The 19,960-nt window shown below is 36.9% G+C and overlaps 2 protein-coding genes and 1 pseudogene across 2 annotated transcripts; 1 reads left to right on the top strand and 2 right to left on the bottom strand.

Moving 5' to 3' along the window:
- Positions 1-3,308: 3,308 nt before the first annotated feature.
- LOC121628605 (B-cell receptor CD22-like) lies at positions 3,309-8,875 on the top strand. The gene is made up of 8 exons (XM_041967730.1): positions 3,309-3,444; positions 3,662-3,768; positions 3,935-4,312; positions 5,269-5,583; positions 5,660-5,920; positions 6,042-6,102; positions 6,226-6,283; positions 6,814-8,875. The coding sequence occupies exons 2-8, from the start codon at positions 3,681-3,683 to the stop codon at positions 7,063-7,065; spliced, it is 1,413 nt and encodes a 470-aa protein (XP_041823664.1). The 5' UTR covers positions 3,309-3,444; positions 3,662-3,680; the 3' UTR covers positions 7,066-8,875.
- A 613-nt stretch (positions 8,876-9,488) lies between these two features.
- Positions 9,489-15,079, bottom strand: LOC121628614 (annotated as a pseudogene).
- Positions 15,080-16,515: 1,436 nt separating this feature from the next.
- Positions 16,516-19,884, bottom strand: fen1 (flap structure-specific endonuclease 1). Its single transcript, XM_041967744.1, has 12 exons — positions 19,744-19,884; positions 19,169-19,263; positions 18,985-19,087; positions 18,762-18,864; positions 18,555-18,618; positions 18,355-18,464; positions 18,036-18,172; positions 17,818-17,884; positions 17,598-17,729; positions 17,356-17,507; positions 16,929-17,043; positions 16,516-16,838 (listed from the first exon to the last, which is right to left on the bottom strand). Exons 2-12 carry the CDS (start codon positions 19,248-19,250, stop codon positions 16,764-16,766), a joined length of 1,140 nt encoding a protein of 379 aa, XP_041823678.1. The 5' UTR covers positions 19,251-19,263; positions 19,744-19,884; the 3' UTR covers positions 16,516-16,763.
- Positions 19,885-19,960: the final 76 nt, after the last annotated feature.

Genomic DNA, 19,960 nt, shown 5'->3' with positions numbered 1-19,960 from the left:
GCTGACTGGACATTACAACTTAGCAAAATTCACACAGCTAAGGATGTAAACATAAAATTTGAAGAAGCACATGAGCATCATAGAGTGTAACATTATATGTTTATAGCCTCAGCAGCTCTGAGGATTGGGTCCAGATGGGCTCAAGTACGTTCTTTGTCTGAGAAAGCATATATAAAGCACTGACGTACGTGGTCAGTTGGGTTTTCTAAAGACTAGCTGGCATATATGTTTAAGATGTCACTATTTGTTATAAAACCATCTTTTTTTATTATATATCAAGCTGGCGTTCAACAAATTGCATTGAAAAGTAAGTGATACATATCTGTCAAGTGTATTAAATGTATTAAAAATAAGATGAAAACAGTGATTAACAGTAATTCAAGCATACAGAAGCTTCCTCATCCATATCCATGACTGTTGATGAACTCAGTAAAACCGTAGCTATGAGACAAAACATGTATGACTGGTGACAGGAACCATCTGGTTGACCTCCTTGTTCATGACACTATCAGTCCAACCATAGAAATTTGAACACAAATCCACATCCTCTTGTCCAAAATTAACCTAACATGCATGTAAACAGAAAGGCTTCCACTGAATCAGGAAGTTACTTGCTGTGAAGAAACAGTGCTAACCACCAAACCAACCTGCAACAAACTTTTGAATTCAGTTTGTTCAATTCAAAGTGTTTCATGTTGAAACAACTAAAAGTAAAAGAATAAAAAAGATCAGTAGATTGTTTAACTGCTGATTATCATCTTAGCTGCGTATCTTTAGCATCATAGCATAACTGAAATTAAATAAGTCACATTTTGACCATTTTGTGACATTTGCCGAACTCTATTCTCTTAACACTGCCGACCCAAAGTCACTGCTCATCACTGCTTGTTAAACTTTAGAACTTAAGCAGTTGTGCTATGAAGCAAACAATAAACTCTAATTTATCTCCTGGTGTGTGCATGATTTGGATTTTGACTCTTCTTGTAAAAAAGATTCATTTTAGGTGATTATGATGGTTTTGAGTTAAATCAGGATTATTTACTTTAAACTCTTGAAACGCTGGAATTATGGTCTAAGGAAATAAAGTATATCATTAAAATATCTGCTGACACAACGAAGTGGGAGAGCGACTTTGTTTACAGGAACATCTCTTACATTTGTGTCTATTTTTAGCTGCTGATTTAAATGTGAACTGTTTAAGTCTCTGCTTCGTCTTCCTCTTCATGGACTGAAGGAAGAAATGATGATGGCACTTACACCAAAATACTGACAGTTACTGTCTTGAACATCCAGCTGCAGCTCTTTACAGAAGTTAAAATGAAGGTTTCCTGAACACTGTAACACTCATCTTTTCCTTGCTGTCATTTGAAAAAATATCATGAATAATGAATGAAAGTTAGAGACTTGTAAGGACTAAGGTTAAGATGGTCTTGCTGTAGCGAAGATAAAAACTACACTCAGCTTTGATGTTTCTGAGCATCACGTCAGCTTTAAGTAGTTCTTCTTCATGAGGATGAAGATGAAGTACTTAAAGCTACCGGTGAAATATGTCAGGTAGGCTTATGCAAAATTTAACTGTCAGATAACATAAGAACTAAACAAGGACAAGGCTGTGCAACATCAATGTTCAGTACTTGCTCTTATCTAATTTAATCTATTTTATACATTTTAAAATCTTTCTATATTTATTTGTTCTCTGAGTCTTGAAAAAAACTTGAATTCTTTCATGTATGATGTTAGAATTGCAAAAAAGTCTGCTGTGGTGCAAGAACAGGAAACAAAACTTACTGAAATAAATATGTGAAGCTAACTAAGGTGCAGAACAGCAGAAAAAAGACTCAGCAACGTTACACAGGATTTGTAAACTGTGCAAATCATTTTGTTTGCAACTCTGAGTAAATGCAAACGTGTTTACAGTTGCACACAAATATCAACTAATTTGAAAACATAAAATAGAAATTTTGTGTCAAAATTCTTCCAGACATAAACATGTTTTCATCTGCGGGGGATCCAGTGGCCTCAGGTGCAGTAATGCCTGCACTACAGGTGCAAGCTCAGAGGGATCTTATTTCACACACAGATTTGTTTGTCCATTCAAGGACACTGTAGTAAAAATGGTGGCACAAATATGGCAGCTGCCATGTATGTGGACCCATGGCAACTAGATATAAATGCCTCATTCTAAGAGAATAAAACTCAGTAGTTGTTTTGGTAAATGATTAGATACCAAAAGCAGCACAGTTTTTAATAACGTACTCAATTTTTCTGTCATTGATCTGTTTTACTTGCTGCACCTTTAAAGTTTGTAAAGTTTATGACTTGTGGACATGTAAATTTATTTTGTGTTGAAATTAGCTGATAGTTTTGTGGTTTGTTTTTATATATTGATGTTGGTTTTATCCACATTTTAAATTTGCTGTGGTTTTTAACTCTCTAAGCCTAACACCAGCCATGTCTCCAGAAAGAGAACTTAAAGCTGTTACCACTTTCCACCACTAGATGACAGACACGTGAATTGGTCCTCAGTCAAGTTTGTACACGTAATACTGTCCACATCTATTCTTGTCCCCCTCAGAAAAAGCTGCCAACTGTGTCAATAATGAACATTTTATTAGTTCAGTTAAATGCTGATTAGGGGACTTTGTAGACTGGCAGCATACAGCTGTGTGTGAATGTTGGTCTACACAGAATATTGAGTGTTGGTGATTATTTAGGCATTTATGTGTGTGTGTATGTGCAGTATATGAGCTGGGGTGGTCTGGGTAACTCCTGGCCTGACTTTGTGCCCCAGTCCTGCTCTGGGTGAGGTGCTGGTTTTAAACTGATCTTAGAAGATACATAGCTTGAGCTTGAGCGGTTTTTGCTGTGATTGACTATCTGTCCACTCATGACCATGAAGTAGAATAAGTGAATATAGAAAATGGATGTGTGAAACTAAAACTGTGTCTGATAAACCGCAGTGAGTTTGTTAAATAGAGGTAGTGGTTTGTAAACTGATGAAACCGTGTACAAAGAGAAAAAAACGTGTGAATAAAGTAAGCAGAGGAAGTTGGTCAGTTAGGTTCAGTGTGACATTCGCTGCTCTGTTTTCCTCTCAGTCATTTACTTATAAATCATTTTCAATCAAAACCTCATGATGAAGAAGAACATGAGGTTGTTCATCATCTTCATCATCTTCATCTTCATTTTGATGAAAATGAGTGATATGTAAATGAAGTGACACATGTCATCTTTGAGAAGGAAACTTGTCTTGACATGCTAATGAGCTCAAGATGCCCAACAAGTCAACATCCTCTTTCAAAGAAGAAGGAAGGATGAAAACGTCTGTAAGCTTTTAAAGACTTTTGCCTTCAGACAGAGAAGTTCGTTATCTGATCTGCTGCGGATCACCTAGAATCCACACATCACCTGCTTCTCAACCGTTTCTCTGTTGCAGGGCTGAAGGTAAAAATGATCATTGTAATTTTATATGAAAAGTTTTTAACTTGTATCATATTTTCAACAAAATCTTTATTTTTTTTGTTTATTTATTTTTTTCCTGGCTTGACTAAATTATTCTCAAAGAAATTAGAGGTTTCTATTGCAACCCTGCAGATGTTGGAAGATTAAAACCTGCTTGTGCATGAAAACTTGCTGATTTGGTGAACATGTTTCTGTCCAGTTTCTCTTGAGTCTTAAAAATGAAGGAGGAATGTGGGAGTTTCATGGCGGCCCTGTCTGTGAACGTGGTGACAGTCAACATGTTACTGAGTGTCTTCTTTCTTTCAGGTGAGATGTTTGTTCCTCACTTTCATTTGGAGACATTAATGGAATTATTTACACTTTAAAATATGAATATTGTTTAAACATGCAGCAGCTGACTTTGTAGATCATGAAGTTTCTCTTCACGCAGATTTTACTCCACATTATGTTCATCATTAATCTGGTTTTACAGGTGTTTTGGCTGATTGTGGGATGATATCACACCTCTCCATCACGACACCAAAGGAGATGGAAGCACTGAGTGGATCTTGTTTGCAAATCCCATGTAGCTTTACTCCTTTAGCCAACGACTTTAACAGCCAGAAAAAGATCTTTGGAATTTGGATTAAAAATGAATCGAACTTTCACAAGGATGAAAATGTAATTTTCAACAGTAGTAAAACAGATAACGTCTATCCAATGGAAATGATTGGAAAACTGAATGAGACAAACTGCACCACTCTGTTTTCTAATTTAACCACAAGTCATACAAACACATACTTCTTCAGAATTGAAAACAACCCGTACAAAGCAACGTCTGTTTGTGATCGTCTTCAGATAAGAGTTAAAGGTGAGAAAGTTTTCTATCCATCACTACAAAATGTTATTAATAAGAGGAGAAATACAAGTTACAGCTTTGGCTCCACCAACCCTCAGATATAAACTATAAAAGGATTATAAAGTGTGTGGTCACATGTTACAGAAATCAGTCGTAGAAACTTGTTTTACATTTTAAATTTCTTCTCATTCAGCATCGTCTGCATTATCTCACCATGATTTCACAACAACCGTATTTATTGTATGAACAGACTGTTCTGCAGACGTTTGAGAGGAGGAAGTGCTGAGTCATGATATCTTTATTACCTTGCATAAAACAAGATGCTTATTGTTTTAGTATTTAAATAATCCTAATATTATTGTAACTTTGGTTATTTTTCACCTCAGGTGGATTTTAATAGAAAGAAACATGATGTGATAAAAGTGTCTTGACCTTCAGAAAATGTTGAGTTTCCTTCTTTACTGCAGCTGTTTTTAGTTGCTGCCTGTTTGAGAGTCAGTCCTCCCTCAGTTTAGTTTGCAGTGAGTAAAAAGCAGCTGGAATGAAACAGACTGAAATGTAGAACAAGTGTTTTTATTTAACAACATGTCTGTAACAGTAAATCATCATGTACGTCAGACATCTGACTCTCTCTGCTTTACCTTTCTTACACCACCACCTAGTGGTGAGGAGAAGCAATAGAAGAAAATATGACCCAGCTGAAAGAGTTCATCCTGCTACATTTATCTACAGCCACGTCATTCATTTTCTTTAGCAGCCATACATGTCCATACCATCACACTGCCTCCCTCATGGTTAACACATGATGTGCTTTCCATTATGAGCTCTTCCTCCTCCATAACACATTATGAACTGATGTAAAACAATAAAGCTGAAAGTCAACTCTTCAGTCACATCTTGATAAACTTCATTTAAATAAAAAACAAACACTGATTTGCTTCTGTGTAATGTCTGTTATGAAAACCCAGATTCTCCTCAGAGACCCAGAATAGAAATCTCAGGTGATGTGAAGGACCTGAAGGAGAAGGAGTCTGTCACTATAACCTGCTCAGCTTTCACTCCCTGTCCACACTCCCCTCCTGAACTCACCTGGAATCTCCAACAAGACTCTCACAGACAAACAGAGGAAAACACAGATGGAACCTTTACAACTAAAATCCAGCAGAACATCACTCTGTCACACACACATGATGGATACAACATCACATGTTCTGCCAGATATCCTGTGGATGGAAGAAAACATGTGAAGACATCAGAGACAGAAGAGACTCTCAGTGTTTCATGTAAGTGATCCTGTCAGCACATCATGGTTCAGCTGCTTCTGATCAATAAAGTTCATGTGTGTCACATTTTCCTCAGATGCTCCTAAAGACACCTCAGCATCCATCAGTCCATCAGGTTTGGTGTCAGCAGGTAGCTGGGTGAAGCTGAGCTGCTCCAGCAGAGCCAAGCCTCCCATCAGCAGCTTCACCTGGTTCAAGATCAGCACAGAGGGACCCGTTAATGTGTCTGAGGGACCGGTTCACAGCGTCAATGCAACGGATGGAGGAGTTTATTACTGTGTGGCTGCAAATAAACTGGGAAACCAGACGTCCCAAGAAATCTGTCTTAATATTAAAGGTAAACAGTTAACTACTCTTGCTTTATATTTTATTTTCATTTTCATTGATGACTTTCAGCTTTTCTGTCATTTTTATGTAATTTTTCACTTTTCGTTTAATTTGTTCTGGTTTGTCTGAAGTATTCTGGGAGGCAATTTTTGGAGGAATAATTGGGATCCTTTTCCTGGTTGTGTGTTTTTGGTGAGTCCCAGCTGGTAGAATATTTTGTTGCTAAACTGCACCAACATCTAAAAAGAGAATTAGCTTGTTCTGAGACAGAAACTGATTTTAATTCTGGTTTGTCATTGGTGATTTATCTTACAGTACAATTCTGTGTTGGAGGAAGACAAAGGCAGCAAAATCAACCGAACAAGACCATCAGGTGAGAACATATGAATCTTACTTTAGAAAATTACAATTTTTGCTTCTTATTTAGGCTGTAAAGCTGTGACTTTATCTGGATTGAGATTTTAAATAAAAAAAATTTAAAAGTTGTATCAAATATTAAAACTGAGACATTTTAATATTTTGTCAAAAAATTTGACAGCAACACGAAAAAGAAATGTGGAACTAAAATGAAACAGCTCATTCAACATTTTCAAGCTAATTAGATTAACTGGCACTAGATCACTTGATTGAACACTTAAAGAGCACCTTAGAGAGGCAGAGTCTCTCGGAAGGCAAAACAACCACATGTGACAAAAACTGAAGTTAAAAAGAAAAACTACAGCAAATATTTTATAAAGAATCTCAAATAAAAGTTGATATGGTTTAACATGCAGCCACAAACAGTATTATTTTATTGTTTGGTGAATCGCATTAAAATATTTTGATGTTGATATTTTGTCCAAATTCAGACGTAAATGTAAATGTTGATGACTTCCAGCTACTAACAAAAGTTCACATTCGCAGAATGAAACAAGTCAAGGGCCCACTGTTCAACAAATGAGAGAGAAAACAGAACAAAGAGAAGAAGAAAACATCCATTATGGAGAGATTAGATTTTCCAAAAGGACACCTGCTCCGTCCTCTGACTCAGCCCAAGATGACCGACAGGATCTGGATACAGTCTATGCACAGGTCAAAGTGTCTGAACAACCCAGTGGTTTGAGAGAGATGGTTGAGGATCCAGAAGGTCTTTATGCCCAAGTGAAGAAAAAATAAATACTCAGAACAACCATGCCACATTCGAAGTCACTCAAATCCCCTTTCTTCCTCATTTTGATGCTCAGTTTAAACTTCAGCAAGTCGTCTTCACCTTGTCCACATGACTAAAAGCCACGTGATTGGTTGATTAGATATTTGTGTTTACAAGAATTTAAACAGGTGGACCTAATAAAGTGGCTTCAGTGCAACAATTTGATGAGGTTCATTAAAGGAAGCGTGTAAAACACTTTTTGTGGAATAATTTTTTGTCTCTGTGCCACAAACCAGCATCACAGCTAAGCCCAACCTGCGTGCATTCAGTCATGCTCTGTCCTCAGTTACAAATTATTTAAAGTGTTCCCCTTTTTAATTGTGTGCAGAGCTGCAGCCAGTAGTTCACCAGGTTGTTAGAAACTGGATTTAGCTGTGAGCGTCGTGTTTCGGTCCCATCTTACTTCGCTTAAGTTCTTTCTTCAGCCTATGAAGCGGAACAAGAAACAAAGACTAAAATAGTTTACGTTTAAATGATAGATAGATTACATTGTCTGCTCAGTCAATTTATGAGCTCTTCCTTTAAACTAAGTAGAGATAAATTTGAAATATAACAAGAGTAAATGCAGCTTCTTCTTTATAAAGATGTGGCTGAAAAAAACTTTTATATAAATGAAGTGGCACAAGTTATCTTTGAGAGGGAAACTTTTCTTTACATACTAATGAGCTGAAGAGGACAAAAAAAAGCTGACATCCTCTTTTAGAGAAGACGGAAGAATGAAAACATCTGTGAACTTTGAAATATTTTTGCCTTCAGATAGTGAAGTTGGTTATTTATTCAATAATCTGGATTTTCCGGGGGTTTTTGCTGGTTGTGAGAAGAACCCACATCTCTTCATGACAACACCAAAGCAGATAGAAGCACTGAGTGGATCTTGTTTGCAAATCCCTCAGGAAGTATCTATGGAGTGTGGATGAAAAATTGGGTGGATTTTACTCAAATTCCAAGCATTGTTATTTTCAACAGCAGCAAGTCAGAAAACGTCCATCCAGTGGAAATTATTGGAAACTTGCATCAGAAAAACTGCACCACTTTGTTCTCTAGTTTAACCACAAGTCATACAGACAGATACTTCTTCAGGATTGAGAACAAACCGTTCAAGGCAACAGCTGAATGTGATCCTGTTAATATAACAGTTAAAGGTGAAAAAGTTTCTGTTCATCACTACATAATGTTATTAATGTAAAGAGAAATTAAAGTAAGTTACAGATTTGTCTGCACCAACTCTCAGATATAAACTATAAAATTATTATAAACTGTTTGGTCAAATGTTTCAGAAAGCAGTCGTAAAAACTTGTTTTACTTTTCAAATTTATTCTCATTTATTATCGTTCTCATTTCTCCAGGTTTTTTTAGGTCTTTGGAAGCTGTTAAAGCATTTAGTCTAAACTTGCCTTTTTGCTTTAGAGTGTTTGTAGTGGTTTACTTCTGAGTTTTAAAACTTCTGAATTTACATCCATGAAGCCACCGTTTAGCTGTAGAATAAATAGTTCATTTTCCTGTATGAGAGTTTTTGAGAGTGGTCATCAATCCAGCCATTGATTGTGCAGATTTTAATGTGCCAGAATGACAAGGTTATCGATTTAACATCCATCCATCCATCCATCCATCAATCCATCCATCCAAACTTAAAGAGCATTTTAGAAAGGCAGAGGCAAAGTCTCTCAGAGGAAAAGATGGGCAGAAGTTCTGCAAACTCTTTAAAAACAACAATAAATACAAAAAAAAAAAAAGTGCTTTTTTAACCTGCTCTGGTTTAGGAGCTTAATATGTAACCACAAGAATTTTTTAACTCTTTAGTGGCTCACATTAAAATATTTTGTTGATTTGTTGGTATGTTGTCTAATCTAGATAAAGATCTAGATCTAAATTTACTTTAAACTATTAACAAAAGTTCATGTGTTTGCAAAATGAAAACAGTCAAGATGACTGAGAGGGAAACCATTTTACTTCCACCAAATGCTTTTTAAAAGCCTTAATTAATAAAAACACACAGGAACAGTTTTATTACAGCTCCAAAAGATGTGTGTGCTGCCCACAAACAGCCATCATGGCATTTGTTGTTTTCTCCTCAGATTGATTGTAAATAGAGGTCCCACATCTCTGAATGACAGGGAACCTGCTCACAAGCATTTCTCTGCACACATGTCCATGTTTTCTAAAGAGCTTTATAATTAAAATGTATTAAAAGAAATTGTAAACATCAGTGCCCATACTGCTCATGACTGAAATACATTTGATATGTTTTCTGTGTTCTGTTTTAAATAAAGATTTGCTTCATGAGATTTACATTGTGGTATTGTTTACATTATCTATCTATCCCCACATCTATGTCTGCCTGTCTGTCTATTAAATTGCTGTTGTTAAATTGTAAATAAATAGCTAAAGGTGTCACATTTAGTTTTCCTGACTGATAAATAAACTAAATGAATAAATAAGTTTGAATGAAATTTCCAGTATTTTATTAAAGAGCAATAAAAACCCACAAAACTGAAATCTTTAGTATTATTTTGGCATCAAATACAACACAAATTAACAATTAATTTGTCAAATAAATTATATTTGGTGTTAAAATTACATACAACGGTTAAACATTTAAACACAATCTTCAGTACAGCTTTTATACCTGCACAGCTACACATTAGTGTGTCTTTATAATAGTGATCATGTCTCTACTTTCATGTGCGGATGCATCACACTCTGCAATATAAAATGAGTTCATATGCATAAATTTAGACGTAAAGGTTCTGCAAATGAACTGCGTGTAAACATCCACACTCATTTCTTCTTTACTTGGGCGTTAATGTCTGTCTGTGTTAAGCAGTTTTCCATCTTCACGTTCACGTTAAGCTATGAATACACAACATCCTGCATCTGTGTGCTGTTGTGAATCAAGTCTGAGGAAGGTCTCAGCCTGGAGAAGTCAATCTCTCCATAATGGATGTCCAGATTTTCAGCAGTGCTGCCAGGTTCTTGAAGAACCAGACTCTGCAAATAAACAAATAAACAAATAAAAAAAGAAAGAAAGAAAGAAAGAAAGAAAGAAAGAAAGAAAGAAAGAAAGAAAGAAAGAAAGAAAGAAAGAAAGAAAGAAAGAAAGAAAGAAAGAAAGAAATGAAACTCAGAAGCTAAAACCAGTCGGCTGTGACAGCAGAACTGGAAAACCGCACGTGTTTGTGGTTTCCAGCATGACATTTTATTACACGTTTTATGTTACAACTTTCTCACAAGGAATCCACTCAGATTCATTTGTCTGTAACTATAAACAGAAACATCACAGTTATAAGCAAAAGTTCAAATGCAGTTCAGTTTTTTTTACCTGATTGTGATGTGAAGTTGGATGTTTGGACTTTAACCACCTGGAAGAAAGATCCGGGCTGTTAGCTCAATCTTTTTTAACATGCTAAACTGAGAGGAAAAAGGAAGTTAAGAAGCAAAGTCAGTAAGGAAATTTCCTTGTGAAAGCAGCATACATGTGTTGCATGTTCAGAGCTCTAACACAAAGTGTGAAAATGTGACGTTTAAAATGACTCCAAACACGGACTGATTATTTCTCAGTTCTCCATCTTCTGAAAAATCTGGCAAAAACAGGTTTTAGGCCTAAATATGAACCGCTTGAAGAGGTCAGATTGGAGTTTTCCCTCCAGAAATTACAAATCACATGGAAAATGCATTAACATTCTTGGATTATAAGTAAATCATTATTATATTATAATGGAAATAAACAAGCTGCACATTAAAAAAAACAAAGTAAACTAAAGGCATGAGCTCAAAAACACACCAGATGTTCAACCCCTTGTTTAAGACAGATCATTTTCATCAACTTACTAAATCAGTAAAATGGTTACACATAAAAGAAGAATCATGGAGCAGGATGGGAGTTAAAGATGCTAACCTAATAAGAAAAACCACACAGATGAGCAGGATGATCAGAGTGATAACTCCAACAGCAGCTCCCCATGATGAAGACTGGCCCATTTCTAAAGAAATAAAAGTTAGAAAACTAGTCTAGGATGTAACAGGTAACGAGAAACAGGTATGTTTGTAATGCATCTATACAGACATGATGTGGGATGAAAGATGGTTTTCAAAAAGTATAAAGAAAGAGAACAAATGTAAACATGACAATGTATGTGTGCATATAGTTACATTGTCGTGTACAAATGTATATATATATATATATATATATATATATATATAATCTGTGTGTGTAAGCTAATGAATCTTTGTGAATACATATGTGCATGTATGTGCAGGTTTGTATTTATGTGGGTATTTAAAATGTATCTATGTATCTATATAGGTATGTAGGTATACAGTGTGCCTAGCATACAGATATATATGCTTCTTTATGCTTTTATTTGATTTAGGGATGCAGCTATAGAAATATTAAGTTACGATCAGTAGATGCAGGAATAAATATGTAGTTACTTCATCCCGCAACTTTTTCTACATGATAATTATTGATATAGTTCATTTAAACATATCTAAGTTTTTGTTCTAGTTTGTTTCTTTAAAAAATATATATATGCATAAGTTTATTTTGTGACTGGAGTATACTTTCTTTACATGTTCAACATAAATGAAAAACCCATACCAACACTAATTTTATATTGGAAGTAATAATAATAAAAGAAAAAGCATTTGCTAACAGTATCAGACATCGTGTTTATTATAAATTATTTATTTGTTGCTGAAATATTCAATTTTTGAATGTTTTCATCTTTTTGTTTACTTTCTGCAAATATATTAGAATTACAGCATTTGCAATATACAGTGGTATAAAAACATTTTATCTTACTTTCCATCCAATGCTGAATAAAGTTTTCCATTTACCTCCATTGTTCACATTAAGTCTTTGGTTTCCCAGTTTATTAGCAGCCACACAGTAATAAACTCCTCCATCCGTTGCATTGAAGCTGTGAACCGTCCCTCAGACACATTAACGGGTCCCTCTGTGCTGATCTTGAACCAGGTGAAGCTGCTGACGGGAGGCTTGGCTCTGCTGGAGCAGCTCAGCTTCACCCAGCTACCTGCTGACACCAAACCTGATGGACTGATGGATGCTGAGGTGTCTTTAGGAGCATCTGAGGAAAATGTGACACACATGAACTTTATTGATCAGAAGCAGCTGAACCATGATGTGCTGACAGGATCACTTACATGAAACACTGAGAGTCTCTTTTGTCTCTGATGTCTTCACATGTTTTCCTCCATCCACAGGATATCTGGCAGAACATGTGATGGTGTATCCATCATGTGTGTGTGACAGAGTGATGTTCTGCTGGATTTTAGTTGTAAAGGTTCCATCTGTGTTTTCCTCTGTTTGTCTGTGAGAGTCTTGTTGGAGATTCCAGGTGAGTTCAGGAGGGGAGTGTGGACAGGGAGTGAAAGCTGAGCAGGTTATAGTGACAGACTCTTCTGGGTCTCTGAGGAGAATCTGGGTTTTCATAACAAACAAACACTTTACAAAGAATCCAGAGCACTAAAGTTTTTATTAGTTTTAAAAATGAAAATGTGTGTAAAACATCTAAAAGTAAATATAAATAAGTTGTAAATCTACAGCCAAGTCTCACCAGAAAACATCTGATAGACACATATGTTTGTACCTCAAACACAAGGTAGTGTCACAACCCAAAGGCAGCCACTGTGTGACATGATGGGAACCCCAAACCATGAATATTAATTATCTAAATCCAAACCATACATTTTTTCTGCCTCCAACAATCCTAAACACGCCAGAGAAAAGTAAAGGACTTTGGAGTTTTGTGTGGAACAGCTCTTGGACAGTGCATCATCTCATGCTTTGACCTCTCATTCCTTTTTACAAGCAACTGCAGTCAGATTAAGTATTAAATGTTTCTTCAGCAGAAGCTCCGTATTTAGAAAAGAAAGCAAAGTTGGCAATTTTGGCACAGACTTCAGTTTTCATGCTGGTGATTCTTCTATTGAGCGGTCAGAAAAATCTTTTTAAATCCCAAAGAAAGCCTTTAGTATAAATACTGATGTTATTACTTAATCCCAAATTTTATTTGGTCAGAAATAATGAGCTAACATCACTTCTCATTACTAGCACAAAGCAAAAGAGTGACTGAGTACAGTACACAGGACTCTACCACCAGTCCTGTGTTGTGTCAGTGAGGAAGCACCCTGAGACTGTACATGTTGTTGTGGTTGTGGTTGTTGCTGCCAGGAACAAGGAATGCAATGATCCAGGACCAACTTGGTTTCAATCTTTGCATTTTCCAGCATGACGAGCAACATGTCAGAAGGGAAAATTGATAAGGAAGTAGCTTAGAGGTCATCATACTGAAAAGTTTGGATCTGTTACATCAGATCTTAATCTAATCAGAAACTCAGAAGCAATTCTCAAACAGCTGGAGGACAAACAGAAACCCACAAACCCTCATTTCTGACCTTAAAATTCTGTGCTTCTGACTAGTTTTGATGATATACTGACATTTATTGTGCACATCGTTGCCCTGCAGCATCTTCAGGCAGAGAAATATCACTTCACAACTTTTCTTTTCAAGCCTGGAGCATGATGTGAAAGCCGAGATTTGCTTTACGGCACCACGTCACACGCCAGCAACTGGAGATCAGTACAATGACTGTTTTGAACATGGCACATACCTGATTCAGCAAAGAAGTGCAAGAGGACATTATCGGAGGAAAGAAAGAGAGAGAGGGACAGAGCAAGAGATAAGAAAAAAGTTAACTTCAGACTGGTTCTTACTGGCTAGAGAGAGCTCAGAGAAGAGACAGGGTGCAAGATGATAGCCTTCGGTAGCACAGCTTTAAAACGTGTATTAGTAAAAGTTAGTGACCACAAAATGTAAGTCATTGTCAAAACTTTTAGTACAATGCGCAGAGAACCAGCTTAGCTGTCACATGTTCTGGTGTAAAATGCAGCAAACAATATAAGATTAGCCTTAAAGTGCACAGAGAAAAATAAAATAAATAAATCCTTACCATTTACTGTAATTTGAACAGGATCACAAGAAGCTGTTGCGATGAACTCCACATTTTCAACTCTGAAGTAGTACATGTCTGCATATTTTCCAGCTATGCTGTTAAACAGAATTGTGCAATTTTTCTGACTCAGGTTTCCAGTAATTTCCATGGGAAAGGTTTTCACTGCCCCACTGCTGTTGAAAATCACATTGTCAATGCTTATTTGAAATTTGGGATTTTTTTTAATCCACACTCCAAAGCTTTCTTTCGTGCTGCTGAATTTCCCTTCTTCCTTGGGAGCAAAGCTACATGGGATTCGCAAACAGGATCCACTCAATGCTTCCATCTTCTTGGGTGCAGTAATAAAAAGCACAGCTGGGTTCGGACATTTAGCCAGAACACCTGTAAATTTAGAGTCACGGTTAAATGTGGGCTCATTTTGCTGTCTTATCATCTCCACACAAAGCAATTCAGTTTTCAGTCAGGAGGCTAATAGATTTTTCTGCTCATAGTTTAAAAAAAATCTGAATTATTTGAGAAACAAATACAAAGACAAACAGCTTACCTGACACAAAAAAGAAGAAAACCAGTAAGATGCTGGATGTCAACATTTTCACTGATAGACACTCGCTCCTTGATTCACAAACAGAAACAGCAGTTTTAATCATTTCCTTTAGGCTGATTTGACAGATTACTTATTCTTTATACGGGCTTTCCTGTTTAGTATCTAAACTCGTCCTGTTCAGTCAAAATTTTCTTTCATGAATAACATTTTAGTTATTTCAGCAGTTAACATCAACATCAGGAAATGAAGCATGACCAGGACAAACATTAGAGAAAATATTCACGTAGGAACCTAAAAACAAAAATGGTAGAAGTTTTTCTTACCAATACAGGAGGTCTTATGAGTGTTTCTCAGGGAAATAAACAGATCTTAGTGCATGTGTCGCAAAGCTGCTGTGATGCCACAAAAGATAAAAGATAAATTAGTTTTCTCGATTGCAAAGCTGCTCAACATCACATGACAGTCCCTGTGACTTAAAACACTGCAATTTTTTTTTTTTTTTTTGGTTGTTCCTGTTAGTCTTATGAGACAGGAAGTCAGATATTGCAACGTCTGAGCATTTTTAGAGATGATCTTTTCCTTACCCCAAATCTTTTCAATTAGGCCTGCTTTCTTAAATCATTATACAGACATCTTGTACTCTTTTCATACACGTGTACACACGTGATCACGATAAACTAAGAGGTGATTTCAACATAAAACCTGAATTTTTTTTCTTGTACATTTGCAAAATTAGGCACAAGTTGATGAAATCTTTTAAACATTCTACACATACACACACACAAAGCATCCAGACCCCTTTCAATCTTGACCATGCCAGATGTTTGGAGCTTCTCTCTGTCCGGTACAGCAACCACGTTACAATAAGTGCAGTATAAGGACATGCTGCAGCACTTACCCAGCTGTGAAACCAGGCTTTGTCACTGTGGTGAGAAGCTTCACGCCTCTTCCTTAAAAACTGCTATTGCCTGAGTGATTTTCATATCATTTTGAACAATGTTAGTATGGACATGTCATTTCTCTGTCAATAAAATGTGTTACAGCCATGCAACTAGCTATAGTGTTTATGTTTTCATTGATAGTGTTGCTCTGTTGGATTGAAACAGGAAGCAAGCCAAGTTCTGCACAGTAGTTAACACGGTGCAACATCACCTTAAAATAAATAAATCCACCCAACCGAATCCACCGTCAGATACAAACTGTTGCTACTTCTCTGCCTTATCACAACAAAGTGTAATAGCATTTGAAAATTTTTATCACATTATCACAAAGCAATAACTAGCCCAGCTCCACTGGACTTTTAGCTCTATTTAACCCCAAATTATGACAGCAAATGCTTCCCTAGAGGAAAAAGCAGCTCACATGCTGTGGACTAAATAATTTACTCTCATGCATATGGATTTTCTTCATTTTTAAGTTAGTGTGAGAATTACTGCCATCTAGTGGTAAGAATGGGCAAAGAAATTACATCATGTAAGCAGTTGTGAAAGAAAGAGTCCAGACAAACATATTTTTAATCCAAGTGGATCCAGTTTTCTTCTTTTAGGTGCCCTTTAAGGTGTTACTTACCCCAAATTGTGTTCTAGCACCTATCAAACAAATCCAGTGCAGCAGTTTTAAAACTCAGGGAATGGACTTGTTTGTCCATTCACAGACGATGTAGAAATGGTGTCACTAATACGGCAGCTTCCATGTATGTGGAGCCACAGCAAGTAGATATAAAAGGCTTATATTAAGAGAATAAAGTATACAGTTAGTTTGGTGAAGTGATTAGATACAATAGAAAAATTTTTATATTTTTCTGTCAGACCTTTGTTTTTATTACATGCTGCACCATTAAAGTCGTGTCAGCTTCAGCTGTCAATTAACTTCAAATGAATATCTTAAAGTCAACAGACAAATTTCTCTCAAACAAAAAGATTTATTTGCAGAACACTTTGATAAAAACCTTTCAAGACACAATGAAACAAAGCTTGGATCTTGCTTTGTCATTTACAGCATAGTTTGTTCAGTTGAACTAATGGCTACACAAATGAATGTGTATGATTTATGCAGCTTCCTACTGCACAAATCATTATTCTCCTTATTTAATAAGTGTTATTTATAACAAAACTAACTTGTGAAATGAACTAGATTCTGTTCAGCTTATCTGCCCTTCCTAAATTTGCCCGACGCTCCAGTTTTCTGCTTCTTCTGTGCAGGTCCTTTTGTTTCTGGCTCCTGAAACAAAAATACGACATAATGACTAAGTGGGCCTAACAGCAACCTTTTTGATGCAATCATATAAACACTGTAGTTTTCTAACTGTACCTTCCGTTTGGAGGACAGGGATCCAGTGACGGTAAAGAAAGAGTCCAGACGTCCCTGAGTGCTGCCCTGTCTGCTCTTCATAATCTTCTTACAGCCGTTACGAATTCTGTCCTCACTGCACAAAAACACATCCACAAAAGCCAAAGAAATAATAAAAAAGGTTTTTAAAAAAAGAAAGGGGTTTAATCATGTATGTGTTGTCATATGCATCAGCAAAGTCACAAATTTTTGCAAGCAAAATAAAAGTAAAGAAGCTGTATGAACAGAGAAGGAAACATGCAACAACCATCCTGCCTTAAGAACATGTCTATGAGGCCAACAGGGCAGACTGGTGATCAAACAGGCAGTCTAAGCACAGTCAACCAATCATCCTCCTCGTGGTAAGCGATCAACACACAGCGCAGAGATCAATCTAAATATAACTCACCTGAACTGTTTCTCGTTACACATGAACTGGATCAGCCCCTCCTCATCAGGCTCATTCCACTTCAGTTCCACTGAGGAGCAATCAACCACTTCTGGCTTCAAAAACAAGCTCCTGGCTTCTTTGTACAGCCAGTCCTCTGGGGCAGGGTGCTTCTACAAGATGACGACGAGCAAAGCATACAGAATCAGACTTAGTTTAACTGCTTGAACTACAGTGCAGGATTGAAACAAACGTTAATTTACATTTGTGTCAATGTTTTCTAGGATTTCCTCGATGCAGCCGTGCTGTCGGATCAGGTCGATGGCTCGCTTGGGGCCGATTCCCTTGATGGTGCCACAATAGTCACAGCCCAGTAGAATACAGAGGTCTACGAACTGGAAATGAGACTTAAGGTCACTCTTAAATGTGACAGATTATTTAGTGATTTTATTATCTTTCAGTTGGAGGAAAAAAGGAAAACACCTGTTCATTGGTCAGGCTGATGTCCTGAAGCAAACGACTGAAGTGGAACTCTTGAATAGGAAGTTTCCTGAAAGAAACAGAAATTCCTGCTTGTTTTTGTGTTTAAAAAGCAGGTTAATTTTCTCCCCTTCTGGTCCTTAAATAAACATATTTATCAAATTACAGTGGGCAACTCTTTAGCACAAACAGATGGGGGAAACAAAGCTGTGGGTGTATACTTTGCTTCGCTGGCAGTGAGGTGTCTAAGCAGGACGTTTGTGCCAAAAGTTAGCCCGTCCATATCCTCTGTTGCCGTGGCAAAGACCTTCCCTGCTTTCACCAGAGCAGCACAGCTGGCCTCAGCCTCACACGGAGCCTGAAACAAAAAACATCCCAACATTTTACAGTTATTCAGCTTCTTAGTGGCTGTAACAAAAATAAATTACTTATGAGTCTTTGATAATTAAAGATTGATTTTACACAGGTAAATGGGAAAATTTAAATGTTGTTTAAGCCAATAAGAGAAAGTGAATAAAGATAAAGCAAACCCCACATTACCTCAATGTAAGGGACTCCCATCAAGGTCAGAAGCTTTTTGCACTCATCATTATGCTGTTTGGTGACTTTAACCAGACGCTTTGTGAACTTGTCAATATTCTCCTGTTCCCCTGGTTTGAAACATAAAATAAATTCATATAAAACTGAATAAATTCAAGTTTTATTAGCTTCAGCAAATAAAAGAGAAAAAAAATCTTTACCCATTTCCTGAGCTTGAGCAAGCAACTTCTCCGCTTCTGCTCTCCTCTCCACTCTTTTGTCAAGCTAAACCACAAAAGCATGAGTTTAATTTACAGGTGAACAAGATAAGGTGCAAACCAAGACAATACTGCACAGCAACAACACAAATGCAACAACTACAACATGCAGGAAGAAATGCATTTAAGGAATAACAAGTCCATACTAACCTCTGCAGACTTGAGCTCTGGAGGTTTGCCATCAAACACATAAACTGGCTTGATACCATGTTCCAACATGCGAATTGTACGGTAAAACATTCCCATTAGGTGGCTGAGAAAAAGGTAAATAACAACCCAGTTTAATTCCTGAGCACATTTAGGATCCATATGAGAACTACAGTATCTCTGGATATACAATCTGAATTTTAAGTGTTTATTCTTGCAACTGTACCTTGTCGTTTCTCCGTCTTCATTCTGCAGAACATTGCCGTCCTGTCGCACAGCAATCAGGAACTGATAGATGCACATTGAGGCATCTATAGCAATCTTTCTGCCTACAAAGGATTATTATAACATTTAGCAAAAACTTTGGCTTTTTGATATTGTAAGTGTAATCAGAACAATGTGTTAATTACCAAAATAGTTCTTGATGTCTTGTTCTTTAATAGCACCTGGTGCATGGTCGGCTATCAGCTTAGCAAGTCCGTGTATTCCCATAGCGGCAAGATGTCTGAGAAACAACAAATTAATGTTGATAATATTACTTGCACTGTTACTATATTTTCTGGGGACTCATTTACCATAGTTTGTATACTATAAGCCATTACATTACCCACGCACATGCCCCTTTCGTGTGCAGAGACAATGCAGTGCAATATGTTTACATATAAGCGCGTCTGTTGGGCGCCCGCCGAATAAATTGCTAGCTCCTTGCGATAATCATCTTACAGCTATATATGTGGCGAGTTTGTGCTTAGCCAATTACCCATTCGAAAAGGCAGTTTTATTAAGGTAACACAGAACGCACTGGTATACTCGAGCAAGCTAATTTTTATAGTAGACAAGTAGCGTTCGTGAGATTGTGGTTAACTCGCACGCTACAACAACAATTTTACATTTCAACATAACCACAGGGTGAAAAGCAACAACAAATAACTTTGCTGTAAGCAATACATTTATTAAGGCCGTTTTATTTATTAAAGCAACTCACCGGTTAGCTATTACTCTCCGTTAAACCACTTGCTGCGGTGCCTAAAGCGCGAGGAACCACGTCTGTTTCGCGGGAAATCAAATAGAAGGCATTATGTATCGAACTGTTGAGCACAGCGCTCTCAAGGCAATGTAAAACGTTGAATCGATAGTGCTAGTGTGATTAAACTGGTCTGAATTTTAACGCGGAAGTCACGCAACGGCTTTTTATTGGTTAG

The sequence above is a fragment of the Melanotaenia boesemani genome, chromosome 18 (genome assembly GCF_017639745.1).
Source record: "Melanotaenia boesemani isolate fMelBoe1 chromosome 18, fMelBoe1.pri, whole genome shotgun sequence".
Taxonomy (NCBI): Eukaryota; Metazoa; Chordata; class Actinopteri; order Atheriniformes; family Melanotaeniidae; genus Melanotaenia; species Melanotaenia boesemani.
This window is presented reverse-complemented; position numbering and strand designations above follow the sequence as displayed.

What these genes read in the sequence shown, in the direction of transcription:
- LOC121628605 (XM_041967730.1), top strand. Translation starts at nt 3,681, where the DNA reads ATGAAGGAGGAATGTGGGAGTTTCATGGCGGCCCTGTCTGTGAACGTG. An exon ending in AATCTGTCTTAATATTAAAG is followed by an intron (nt 5,921 to 6,041) that starts GTAAACAGTTAA and finishes GTTTGTCTGAAG; the next exon opens with TATTCTGGGAGGCAATTTTT. An exon ending in CAACCGAACAAGACCATCAG is followed by an intron (nt 6,284 to 6,813) that starts GTGAGAACATAT and finishes TCACATTCGCAG; the next exon opens with AATGAAACAAGTCAAGGGCC.
- fen1 (XM_041967744.1), bottom strand. Translation starts at nt 19,250, where the DNA reads ATGGGAATACACGGACTTGCTAAGCTGATAGCCGACCATGCACCAGGT. An exon ending in CAGAGCTCAAGTCTGCAGAG is followed by an intron (nt 18,619 to 18,761) that starts GTTAGTATGGAC and finishes TTTGTGGTTTAG; the next exon opens with CTTGACAAAAGAGTGGAGAG. An exon ending in CTCACTGCCAGCGAAGCAAA is followed by an intron (nt 17,885 to 18,035) that starts GTATACACCCAC and finishes TGTTTCTTTCAG; the next exon opens with GAAACTTCCTATTCAAGAGT.